Source organism: Hyla sarda, chromosome 1 (genome assembly GCF_029499605.1).
Source record: "Hyla sarda isolate aHylSar1 chromosome 1, aHylSar1.hap1, whole genome shotgun sequence".
NCBI classification, from domain to species: Eukaryota; Metazoa; Chordata; class Amphibia; order Anura; family Hylidae; genus Hyla; species Hyla sarda.
In genome coordinates this window covers 207,504,269-207,518,171 of record NC_079189.1, presented here as the reverse complement: position 1 = coordinate 207,518,171, position 13,903 = coordinate 207,504,269, and the positions used below count along the sequence as shown (strand labels likewise).

General features: G+C 42.4%; 1 protein-coding gene across 1 annotated transcript in view; it reads right to left on the bottom strand.

Annotated features, from left to right (window-relative positions):
- SNCA (synuclein alpha) overlaps positions 1 to 13,903 on the bottom strand; it is a 114,689-nt gene that overhangs the window by 11,582 nt on the left and 89,204 nt on the right. The window contains exon 5 of the mRNA XM_056567598.1: positions 9,128 to 9,205. Within this exon, the coding sequence (XP_056423573.1) occupies positions 9,128 to 9,205 (78 nt within the window). The remainder of the gene's footprint in view (positions 1 to 9,127; positions 9,206 to 13,903) is intronic.

The window sequence follows — 13,903 nt, the reverse complement described above, 5'->3', positions numbered from 1 at the left end:
CTGTGGGTACAGTTACAATGAAAAAATTATAACTATATGCACCAAAAATTGTATGTTTAAAATTGTCCTCTTCTGACCCCTATAACTTTTTTATGTTTTCGTACACAGGGTTTTATGAGGGCTATTTTTTTGCGCCATGATTATGTTTTTATTGGTACCATGATTGCTTTGATCTGACTTTTTGATCACTTTTTATAATTTTTTTTAGGGTATACAGAGTGACCAAAAATACACAATTTTTGACTTTGGAATTTGTTTTCGTGTATGCCATTGACCATGCGGTTTAATTAACCTTCTGTTTTTATAGTTTGGACATTTACGCACGTGGTGATATCACATATGTTTATTTTTATTATGTTTATATATTTTTTATATGGAATTTTGGAAAAGAGGGGTGATTTAAACTTTTAAAAAGGAAGGGGTTAATGTGTGTGTTTTTAAACTTATTTATTTTTTTTAGTCCTCTTAGGGGATTTTTAGGAGTCATTTGATTCCTCATACCATTCAATGTGGTCTGTGTGCTCTATACTTGATTGATAAAGCCCTGCCAGGCTTTATCATTCACAGGGCAACAGCCGACACAGGAACAGAGGTAAGCCCTCTGGCTACATCAGAAGTGGATCGCCCCCCGGGGATCAACCCCACTGGACCACCAGGGAGCAGTTAAAGGTACCTTTAGACGTCGCTGTCAGCTTTGACAGCGGCAATCTATAGGGTTAATAGCTGGCCGCAGCTGGCCCTCAGCTACAATAGGGCTGGCCGGTCTGACACGGGCTCGAGTCGGGAGTCCGCGCCATACCCCTTTAATGGCACAAGGACAAGTATACATGTCCTTAGTTGTTAACCAGTTAAATATGCTATATAACAGATCCTGTGTTATAACTATTTTTCTACTTTTTTTTTTGATTGCTGGTAATGTTTAAGAGCACCAAATTTATTAAATGGTCATAGAGTATTCGATAAATTTTGTGGAGGTCACATTTTCAGAATTTTCTCTCTTCACATACACCAAAATGCTAAGTCTGGACCTGTGTAGTTTTAGAAACTTTTCAGTGGCGCAGTTCATAAAACCCTTCCATATCATGTGTATTTGACAAAATCAGTGGATTGAAACTCAAAATCCGCAGAAATGTGTGAACCAAAAACAGTCCAAAGACAATGATAAATGTCAGCCTATATATTTATGCCCGTTTAAACCAAAGCAAAGCAACCCGATTGAACAGAAATTGTTCTAGAGGAAATACTGTAAACATTGGTGACGTTATTTGTGACTTGTTCACCTTGTAAATTGTATCTCTACCAATTCTGTCTTACTTATGCTGTACTTTATTTTCTCATTTTCAGGGTGAATTTTACGTTTGAAAACTGGCCACTAGGGGGTCTCCCTCCTAGTGGCCGGCTGCAACACGGCATGACGTCACGCCTGAATTTGGTCCGATTGTGGCCGGGCAATCGGTCCTAATTCATTTACACTGCACTCGCTCCCTGCCTGTCAATCAGACAGGCGGGAGTGAGCGCATTGGCTCCCCGGCCACTGGCTGGGAGGCCACTCCTCCCGCACATGTCGTCGCCGCCGCTGATCCTGCACGCTCACTGCCGGACTCTGCAGTATCAGTAAGGAAGCGGGGTTCCGGGTTTCTGAACGGGGTGGGGGATTAGCGGTGTGACAGAGGGAACGGGGTGTGTTGGGGGGGGGTAGCGGTGTGACGGAGGAAATGGGGTAGCGCCATATGGCACTAACTTATAGTTCATCTACACAGGGTGCCTCCAGCTGTTTCACTACTACAATTCCCAGCATGCCCTGACAGCCAATAGATGTCAGGGCAAGCTGGGAGTTGTAGTGGTGAAACAGCTGGAAGCACCCTGTGTAGATGAACTAAGGGCGGAAGTCGACCCCAGCAGGCATCAGTGACGTGGTGCCTGCTGGGGAAACTGCCTGGTAGTGAGCACACTACCAGGCAGACAAAAAGTTATTTTTAATATAGTAAAAAAAAAAAAAAAACAGGGAGTGGGTTAGGGATAGATGTGCAAAAGGCAGGGACAGAAAAAAAATATATAGGATGGTGGGAGCTACCCTTTAAAGTGACAGTTTTTGCATGTTTGCAGTCCATATGGGGTGCACCAGAAACAGTCGCCGCCTATAACAGTGCAGAAAAGGAAGTCTGGAACCTGCAGCAAGGAGGGAGGACCAAGCATGAGGCTCGACCGTGGTAAGCAGCGGGATGCACTGAATGCCAGCGGCTACCAACAGTTTTCCTACTCTTGTAAAAACCCTTTAAAGGAAAGTATGTTATGAAGAATGAACGAAGCACTCACCAGGTAGGTTGTGTCTTTAAATCTTCAGGCTTTTATTTCATCATTCATCTGAAGACATGTAGAAAACTGGACACGAGCAGTGCGGGAGAGCTGAAGGATGCGGTGGCGCGGGGGGGGGGGGGGGGGGATGGGCAACAGACCGTATCGCGCTGTGACGCGCTTCGTCATATATACATGTATATGTGTATATATATGAGCAAGTGAATCTATGTATGTGTGTATATATCTGTGAGTGATTGTATGTGTGTACCTGTATGTATGATGTGCTTATCGGCTATATCTTTTAGTATATATTCCATGTTATATGTGTGTCTGTGTATTTATGTTTCTTAACGTATATTTGTACCTGTATGTATGTGTCAAACTGTCTCTTTGTATGTGTGTATATTACCAATGTACTGTATGTGCCTTTATGTTATGTGCTTGTATGTAATGTATGAAGCACATTATTAGGGAATAATTGAAGGAATGTAAGCACGTAAATGAAAGCACAGTATATAGGGAATTTATGGAAGCACAGTATATATTTCATTATATTGGAACATTATATTTTTTATGTATGCTGGCACTGTGTATAGATCCTTAGGCTGCGTTCACATGTGCCTATTTTTGCTGCAGTACAACCAAAAATTAGAAAAGAAAAAGCAGAAAGTGATAGCACACCAAAAATATATATATCAAAGAATTTCTTTATTATGCAAAAAATAGCCATGTAATGTTAAAAACATTTAAAAAGGAGGTCCACAAAACATCTCGGACCGACCTAAAGCCATAGGGAGGGATCCCAGACTTGCTCTGGTACTCCCCCCACAAACAAAGACACCCGTCTAATATCTATATGTCTAAAAAATGAGACGCAATAATCCCCCTGTGACTTCTGGCCCCAACACAGTATATTCTAAGGTACACAGATAGCAGCTCTTATGGGTAAAAAATGTATACAGTCTAGCTGCAAAAAGTGCAGTTTCTATATCAACCAAGCTTAACAATCCATACACTGCTGCTGCAACAATAAATAATTCAAATAACCAAGTCACATGATAAAATCAAGGGAGCAAATATATATACATCACACTATCATGTAGAGAGTGGGTGTCTCACAAAGTCCCTAAGTCCCCACGCGTTCCGTCACTCTTGGTGACTTCCTCAGATCTGCTGCAGATTTTGGTGGGGGCATATAGGGGGAGATTTATTAAAACCTTTGCAAAGGAAAAGCCCTCTGCAAAACAATCTGATTGGTTGCTATGGGCGACTGCACCGCTCTTTCTCTGCACAGGTTTTGATAAATCTCCTCTATAATACAGTATATTATAGGGCAGCTGTCACATGTATTCTGTAAATAAGACTGACAGCACAGCCAAAGTGTATTTACACATGGCAGACCTTCATAGAAACTTGACTCGATTTTACAAAAACACCAACTGGCGGGAGTCCACTGTATTCCTGGGCCGCAGCACATCTGCCCATTAAGTCTGGCAGACGTTTTTACACTACACTACACTTTTTCTGCTATACACCTTTAAAGGAAAGGTCTGCACTGAGCCTTAGCTCCCAAAAACTAATTCCGGGGGAATCAAAAAGAATGGTGCAAAGTTATAGCCTTGGAAATGATAACCGAGAGAACATAACACAAATTAATTATCATAAAAATTGACATAGGTTCTCATTTACTACGTGTAGTGTAGTTTTCTTTGTGGTTATTTTTTTCTCCCGACAGGTATTTTTTCATGGTATTTACTATTGTATCCTGAATTTGGTGGTTTTCCCTACATTTTGCTTTTATACACATGCCCTGAGCTGTCATGTTGTCTAGAGCTCAAATCCACCACATTTTATGTGGGAAGATTAGCAAATAAAACAGAAAAAAAATTAAATAAAAGTAGTGGCCTCCAATCTTAAAGTATGTTCTTTATATCAAGTGTAGTGTTAAAATATAACTTAACACTTAGTGAGTCATCTACAACTGACCACTCACCAACTTCACAAGGCATGTTAAAAGTTTCACAGATTTGTCCGCTGCCCTCCTCTCGGAGGGGAAAATTAGTAAATTTTTAGTTTTTTTACTTCAAAAATGTAGTTTGTTTGGGAGACATGCTCCTTTTCCCTGATAACCAGCGCCCCTTCTTCAGGTTTACTGAGTGCAAAACACACTTGCGACACAAGCAACCCTACACAATCTACTGTGCAAAGCCTTAGTAAATGAGGCCATATATCTATCCAAGTTTAATCTATAAACTACAAATGTCCAAAGTGATTTTCATTGGTGACATGGCAGATGTCTAGGCGGTGGTCCAGTTTTATCGAGATGCATGCCAGGATATCCTTGGATATGGCCTCCACTGAAGCTTTGATCCTGTAGCTGGCTAGATGTACATGATGTAGAGTGATATTGCTTTAACTACAGGCTTTTACTTTTGCGCAGTCCTTTTTTACCCCCCCCCCCCCCCCTCCCGTGGTAGAAGTAATGGGTTTACTTCAGGGAGATCGTGTCAAACAAATCTTATTGTTTTTTTTTTTTTACTGGGTGACTAAAAAAATAGTAGGGGCAGTAGACATCGCATATTTAGATTTTAGTAAGGCTTTTGACACTGTCCCACATGGAAGACTTATCAATAAACTACAGTCATTGAGCTTGGACTCCCATATTGTTGAGTTGGTTAGGCAGTGGCTGAGTAACAGACAACAGAGGGTTGAAGTCAATGGAGAATGTTCATAGCAAGGTCTTGTTACCAGTGGGGTACCTCAGGGATCTGTACTGGGACCAACATTGTTTAATATCTTCATTAGTGATATCGCAAAAAGTCTTGATGGTAAGGTATGTCTTTTTGCTGATGACACAAAGATATGTAACAGGGTTGATGTTCCTGGAGGGATACTCCAAATGGAAAAGGATTTAGACAAACTAGAAGAATGGTCAGAACTCTGGCAACTGAAATTTAAAGTGGATAAGTGAAAGATAATGCACCTGGGGCGTAAAAACCCTCGGGCAGAATATAGAATATTAGACACAGTCTTGACCTCAGTATCTGAGGAAAGGGATTTAGGAGTAATTATTTCAGAAGACTTAAAGGTAGGAAGACAATGTAATAGAGCAGCAGGAAACTCGAGCAGAATGCTTGGATGTATAGGGAGAGGTATAAGCGGTAGAAAGAGAGAAATGCTCATGCCGCGGTGAGAACACTGGTGAGACCTCACTTGGAGTATTGTGCGCAGTACTGGAGGCTGTATCTCTAGAGAGAGTTCAAAGAAGAGCTACTAAACTAGTACATGGATTGCAGGATAAAACTTACCAGGAAAGGTTAAAGGACCTTAACATGTATAGCTTGGAAGAATGAAGAGACAGAGGGGATATGATAGGGACTTTTAAATACATAAAGGGAATCAACATGGTAAAGGAGGAGAGCATATTTAAAAGAAAAAAAACTACCACAAGAGGACATAGTTTTAAATTAGAGGGGCAAAGGTTTATGCAGTAATATCAGGAAGTATTACTTTACTGAGAGAGTAGTGGATGCATGGAATAGCCTTCCTGCAGAAGTGGTTGCTGCAAATACAGTGAAGGAGTTTAAGCATGCATGGGATGAGCATAAGGCTATCCTTCATATAAAATAGGGCCAGGGAGTATTCGTAGGATTCAGATTATTGGGCAGACTAGATGGGCCAAATGATTCTTATCTGCCGACACATTCTATGTTTCTATGTATATTAAAGGGGTATTCCATTGGAAAACATATTTTTACTTCTATTAAAAAATCTTATTCCTTCCAGTACTTATCAGCTGCTTTTATGATTCACAGGAAGTTCTTTTCTTTTTTGAATTTCCTTTCTGTCTGACCACAGTGCTCTCTGCTGACACCTCTGTCCATTTTAGGAACTGTCCAGAGCAGGATAGGTTTTCTATGGGGATTTGCTCCTACTCTGGACAGTTTCTGAAATGGACAGAGGTGTCAGCAGAGAGCACTGTGGTCAGGTAGAAAGGAAAAAAAAAAAAAAAAAGATTCCTGTGGATCATAACAGCAGCTGATGGATTAAGCACTGGAAGGATTAAGATTTTTTAATAGAAGTAATTTACAAATCTGTTTAACTTTCTGGCACCAGTTGATTTAAAAAAAAAAAAAATGTTTTCCAGTGGAGTACCCCTTTAATGCTGTTCAGTCAAGCAAAGTATCTAGTGAACAAAGATCAAAAGATCCTGGCTGCTTATTAGCATTATCAGGCTTAGGTGAGGATTTAATAGGGAAAAGAAAAATAGGCCGATTTATACAGAAAGGTCCATCAGACATTTTAATCATATACTGAAAAAATCTCCGAAGTGTTTCAGTTTCTCTGTGCTTGATGTACAGCCAAATCAGTAGAGTTCTGTAGAAAAGCTACATCAAACATCCCATATGTCACACCATTTAGTCGTCCTTACTTGTGGCTCTGCATAATTTCTTTGCTGTGTATATCACTATGGTAACAGCAACAGATAACATACGGTATATAGTAACATTTATTAGGATACATGTTACTGGTCAATTCTGCACAGTTTGTGCATAAAAAGAATTATCAAATTTAGTATTTACATACATATTCAAATATTAAAGTGGTTATCCAAGAATCGAAAAACATAGCTAGTTTCTTTCAAAAACATCTTCCCATCTGTCTCTAGGTTGGGTGGGGTTCTGCAGCTCAGTTCTATCGAAGTGAATGGAGATAGATGGAAACAGACAGGGAGCGATTTTTTAAAGAAATTATCTCTGTTTTTCGATTTTCGGATAACCCCTTTAACCTCTTAAGGACACCTTACATACATATACATCCTGTGCCCCATCCAGCTCCTTCCCTTCATACCAGATGGGTCCCAGTTGCTATCAGAAACTGGTACCTATGGCAAAGTTGAATGTAGTTTCAAAGTGCAGGAAATTCAGTTTCTGGCTAGCTTGGGGAATTGATGGGGATCACCGCAAAAATGAATATTTTTTTTCACGTTATATACTAGAAAATAGGTAATTAAAAGCAATCAAAAAGTCCCATCAAAACAAAAATGGTACTGATAAAAGCTACAGATCATGGCCCATCCCTCTATATGGAAAACTAAGAGTGTTTTAAGCATGCTAATTTTAGTGCAAGAAGTTATAATTTTTTTAAAGTAGTAAAATAAAACAAAACCTCTATAATTTGGGTATTATTTTAATCATATGGGTTTACAAAATAAACCCCATCATGTCTTAAAACTATGTCAAGCTGTAAGTTTAGGTTGCATTACTTATAGGTAATGTGCGATCGGAAAATAACCTATTATTTCAATCAAATGTTTTGTTAAATATATTTAAAAAAAATGTTATACTTTTTTGCTATGTTTTAATTTTATTTTCTATATTATAACACATTCCTGAAATCTTACAGTTTCCATTTTTTCCACTAGGTTTAATAAGCAGCTTATACTTCCTTTTCTGTACAGATCACTTTCCTGCATTGTCCTCATTATCAACGCAGACACGAGTACAGTAAAAGAGGACCCCAATATGTAGATAAGACACTATTCTCAATAGCTGAAGCTCAGATCTCAGTCTCCTCTTCCTTGTAGAATGACCTTTGCACAGGTCACAGAGCAGGTCTAGAAACCTCTCACAATCATGTGAATAGGGTCCACTTCGGTCTATTGTGTTCATGTCCATGGGGCTTTCTGTAAAGCATGTATCAAAATGCTGTTAAAAACAGTTAAAGTGTACCTGTCATTAGAAAAAAACATTTTATATAATGTAGATATTACCATTAAATGTATATTTGTAATACACAGTGGTTAAAAAAAAGTGTACATTTGTCCCTGCAGCTATCGCATGTGTGTCTCTATGAGGAGTCCAAATACAGGAAATTTGGGTGGACAACAGGGCTCTGTTTAGTGAGGACAAGCAGGGCTCTGTACACTGAGGACAAGCAGGGCTCTGTGCACTGAGGACAAGCAGGACTCTGTACACTGAGAACAAGCAGGGCTCTGTGCACTGAGGACAAGCAGGGCTCTGTACACTGAGGACAAGCAGGGCCCTGTACACTGAGGACAAGCAGGGCCCTGTACACTGAGGACAAGCAGGGCCCTGTACACTGAGGACAAGCAGGGCTCTGTACACTGAGGACAAGCAGGGCTCTGTACACTGAGGACAAGCAGGGCCCTGTACACTGAGGACAAGCAGGGCTCTGTACACTGAGGACAAGCAGGGCCCTGTACACCGAGGACAAGCAGGGCTCTGTACAGTGAGGACAAGCAGGGCTTTGTACAGTGAGGACAAGCAGGGCTCTGTGCACTGAGGACAAGCAGGACTCTTTGCAGTGAGGACAAGCAGGGCTCTGTGCAGTGAGGCTCTGTGACATGCCCCCGGCTCACACATCAGGATAATTGACAAGCCAGGAGCCTGCACTGAGCCCTGCTTGCCCTGCCCTCACTTCCTGTATTTGGACTCCTCATAGACACACAGGCAATTCTTTGAACCAAAAATATACATATTTTTTTAACCAATGTATATTACAAATATACATAAAATGGTATTATCTACATTATATAAAAGCTTTCGTTAACAACAGGTACACTTTAACAAAAACAGAACATAAAAACAGATGAGAAAAAAAGATCATGTTACAGTATCTGGCTCCGAATAGCAAAAAAAAAAAAAATAAAAAATAAATATATATATATATATATATATATATAAAATATATAGGTGACACATAAAAGGGTTTTTTGAAATTATACAGTGTTTCCTGTAAATAGGCTATATCTGGTTTTGCAACATAGTTCCATTCAAGTAAAGAAGGCAGAGAGGGCATCTCATACCTGAGAGGGCACTTCATATGTATCCTCTGGCTTCGTAATGTCTGTATGTTCCAAATCTTGTCCAAATCCTTCTTCATTCTGAAATGAAAAAAAAAAAATAATGAATTACAGAACCACATAAAGAAGTGAATAATATACACAGCACAATACTGGAATTATCTACTGCTTCTTGAATGAAGTCTTTTTTATTCCCCCCCCCCCTCCCCCAAACATATTCTTGAAAGAAATAGAAATAGAACATAGGAAATCTTTGATGCATTTCCGGGCTTGACACAGTGGTCTATCAGACAGAACACATGAAGAGCTCACTAGCTCTATTTTTTTAGGATGGATTTGTTGGAAACGTACACTTTTCTTTATATTGTTGCTGAAATATATGTTTAAAATATGGAATATGCAAAAATAAAGTAATACAAGTTTGATAAAATGAATTATTCAGGAAAACTCATAAAAGCCACCAGAATGTAGCCTGTGGGTAGTACATCAATTACTTTTAATGACAATTGGTGAAGAGGTGATATGGACAGTAAAGTAATCTATTTAGAAGGTCCTAATGTATACAAATGCTTCCAACATGTTTCTTCTGTCTATGATGACAGTGTCCTCAGGGGATACTGTTACAACATATACCATATAAGTCAAGACTGCATACTTTAAATACACCAACAATAGCCCGATCTAAGACCAGGGGAAAGTCACTATCAAAACATCTTTGTGATTGTCCTTTTTTGGTGTATGTAAAAATGCATAAGATAATTGGTTAGCCCTGCTTACTTTGCTATTACATGTATGGGAACCTTAAAGATATTATCATTTATATAAACTTTTGACATGTTTCCAGACAAAAGATCACACCTGGTTTATTTCCTGAGACCCACTTGTCTCAGGACTAAAACCTGGTGCATTCTAAACTTTTAACATGTCTGGAGACATGTCAAAAGTTTATATAAGTGAATATTACACTTTTATGATGTATTAACACAATATGCACAGGAGACTGTACGTGTAAATAGACCCTAAAGGGGTTTTGCACTTTATAATAACGTATCCCCTTTCCAAAGAATAGGGGACAAGTTGCTGATCGCAGGGGGTCTGACCACTGGGTCCTGTCTCAGCCAGTGATTAGCTGACCGGGCTGTCACTTCTGTAACAGTATGTCTCAGAAGGTGGGGGCTGGAGGGCAATGGGGAGAAGTGGCAGACCCTGAATGCTGAAGTAAGAACCGGAGCCTCGTACAGGAGACTGCTCGGGGGTCCCAGCAGTAGGACCCCGCCCCCCCCCCCCCACCCACCCCCCGTGATCAGCAACTTGTTCCTTATCCTATAAATAGGGCATACATTTTATAAAGGACATAACCCCTTAAAGGAGGTCTAAGGCTCCTGTTTCTGATGATGGTGAATCTTCTTTTCCTCTAAAGGAATAGGCTAGGTGTAAAGTTCTCTTGTCATGGTTAAATACCATGAAAAGACCTCTAAACTATACTTTCCATTCATATAGTTATTGTCACGATGCCGGCTGGCAGGTAGTGGATCCTCTGTGCCAGAGAGGGATTGGCGTGGACCGTGCTAGTGGATCGGTTCTAAGTCACTACTGGTTTTCACCAGAGCCCGCCGCAAAGCGGGATGGTCTTGCTGCGGCGGTAGTGACCAGGTCGTATCCACTAGCAACGGCTCAACCTCTCTGGCTGCTGAAGATAGGCGCGGTACAAGGGAGTAGACAGAAGCAAGGTCGGACGTAGCAGAAGGTCGGGGCAGGCAGCAAGGATCGTAGTCAGGGGCAACGGCAGGAGGTCTGGAACACAGGCTAGGAACATACAAGGAAACGCTTTCACTGGCACGATGGCAACAAGATCCGGCAAGGAAGTGCAGGGGAAGTGAGGTGATATAGGGAAGTGCACAGGTGATAACACTAATTGGAACCACTGCGCCAATCAGCGGCGCAGTGGCCCTTTAAATCGCAAAGACCCGGCGCGCGCGCGCCCTAGGGAGCGGGGCCGCGCGCGCCGGGACAGGACTGACGGAGAGCGAGTCAGGTACGGGAGCCGGGGTGCGCATCGCGAGCGGGCGCTACCCGCATCGCGAATCGCATCCCGGCTGGAGGCGGTATCGCAGCGCCCCGGGTCAGTGGATCTGACCGGAGCGCTGCAGTGAGGAGAGTGTAGCGAGCGCTCCGGGGAGGAGCGGGGACCCGGAGCGCTTGGCGTAACAGTACCCCCCCCCTTGGGTCTCCCCCTCTTCTTAGAGCCTGAGAACCTGAGGAGCAGACTTTTGTCTAGGATGTTGTCCTCAGGTTCCCAGGATCTCTCTTCTGGACCACAACCCTCCCAATCCACTAAAAAAAAGGTTTTCCCTCTGACCTTTTTAGATGCCAGAATCTCTTTGACGGAGAAGATGTCCGAGGAGCCGGAAACAGGAGTGGGAGGAACAGATTTGGGAGAGAAACGGTTAATGATAAGTGGTTTAAGAAGAGAAACGTGAAAGGCATTAGGAATACGAAGAGAAGGAGGAAGAAGAAGTTTGTAAGAGACAGGATTAATCTGGCACAAAATTTTGAAAGGACCAAGATAGCGTGGTCCCAACTTATAGCTAGGGACACGGAAGCGGACATATTTAGCGGAGAGCCATACCTTGTCTCCAGGGGAAAAAATGGGAGGAGCTCTTCTTTTCTTATCCGCGAACTTCTTCATGCGTGATGAAGCCTGTAAGAGAGAATTTTGGGTCTCTCTCCATATGATGGAAAGATCACGAGAAATTTCATCCACAGCGGGCAGACCAGAGGGCAAGGGGGTAGGGAGGGGGGGAAGAGGGTGACGGCCGTACACCACGAAAAATGGGGATTTGGAGGAAGATTCAGAGACTCTGAAGTTATACGAGAATTCGGCCCATGGTAGAAGATCTGCCCAGTCATCCTGGCGGGCGGAAACAAAATGTCGTAAATAATCACCCAAGACCTGGTTAATTCTTTCTACTTGTCCATTGGATTGAGGATGATATGCAGAAGAAAAATTTAATTTAATCTTGAGTTGTTTACAGAGAGCCCTCCAGAATTTAGACACGAATTGGACGCCTCTATCCGAGACGATCTGCGTGGGCAACCCGTGAAGACGAAAAATGTGTACAAAAAATTGTTTAGCCAACTGAGGCGCTGAAGGAAGACCAGGAAGAGGGATGAAATGTGCCATTTTGGAGAATCGATCAACGACCACCCAAATAACAGTGTTGCCATGGGATGGGGGTAAGTCAGTAATAAAATCCATACCAATCAGAGACCAAGGCTGTTCGGGGACAGGCAGAGGATGAAGAAAACCAGCGGGCTTCTGGCGAGGAGTCTTATCCCGGGCACAGATAGTGCAGGCTCGCACAAAGTCCACAACATCCGTCTCCAGAGTCGGCCACCAATAGTAGCGAGAGATGAGTTGCACAGATTTCTTGATGCCCGCATGACCTGCGAGATGGGAAGAGTGGCCCCATTTGAGGATTCCGAGGCGTTGGCGTGGAGAAACAAAGGTCTTTCCTGGAGGAGTTTGCCTGATGGAGGCTGGAGAAGTGGAAATCAGGCAGTCAGGAGGAATGATGTGTTGCGGAGAGAGTTCAACTTCAGAAGCATCCGAGGAACGAGAGAGAGCATCGGCCCTAATGTTCTTATCGGCAGGCCGAAAATGAATTTCAAAATTAAATCGGGCAAAGAACAAAGACCACCTGGCCTGGCGAGGATTCAGCCGTTGGGCAGACTGGAGGTAGGAGAGGTTCTTGTGATCGGTGTAAATAATAACTGGAAATCTTGATCCCTCCAGCAGATGCCTCCATTCCTCAAGTGCTAATTTAATGGCTAGAAGCTCTCGATCCCCGATGGAGTAGTTTCTCTCCGCCGGAGAGAAGGTCCTAGAAAAAAAACCACAAGTAACAGCATGCCCGGAAGAATTTTTTTGTAGAAGGACAGCTCCAGCTCCCACAGAGGAGGCATCAACCTCCAATAGGAAGGGTTTAGATGGGTCAGGTCTGGAGAGCACGGGAGCCGAAGAAAAGGCAGACTTGAGCCGTTTAAAGGCGTCTTCCGCTTGAGGAGGCCAAGACTTGGGATCGGCATTTTTTTTGGTTAAAGCCACGATAGGAGCCACAACGGTAGAAAAATGTGGAATAAATTGTCTGTAATAATTGGCGAACCCCAAAAAACGTTGGATAGCACGGAGTCCGGAGGGGCGTGGCCAATCTAAGACGGCAGAGAGTTTGTCTGGATCCATTTGTAGTCCCTGGCCAGAGACCAAGTATCCTAGGAAAGGAAGAGATTGGCATTCAAACAGACATTTCTCTATTTTGGCATAGAGTTGATTGTCACGAAGTCTCTGAAGAACCATACGGACATGCTGGCGGTGTTCTTCTAGATTGGCAGAAAAAATCAGGATATCGTCCAGATATACAACAACACAGGAGTATAAAAGATCACGAAAAATTTCATTAACAAAGTCTTGGAAGACGGCAGGGGCGTTGCACAGGCCAAAGGGCATGACCAGATACTCAAAGTGTCCATCTCTGGTGTTAAATGCCGTTTTCCATTCATCCCCCTCTCTGATGCGGATGAGATTATAAGCACCTCTTAAGTCCAGTTTGGTAAAGATGTGGGCACCTTGGAGGCGATCAAAGAGTTCAGAGATGAGAGGTAGGGGGTAGCGGTTCTTAACCGTGATTTTATTAAGACCGCGGTAGTCAATGCAAGGGCGTAGAGAGCCATCTTTTTTGGACACAAAGAAAAATCCGGCTCCGGCAGGAGAGGAGGATT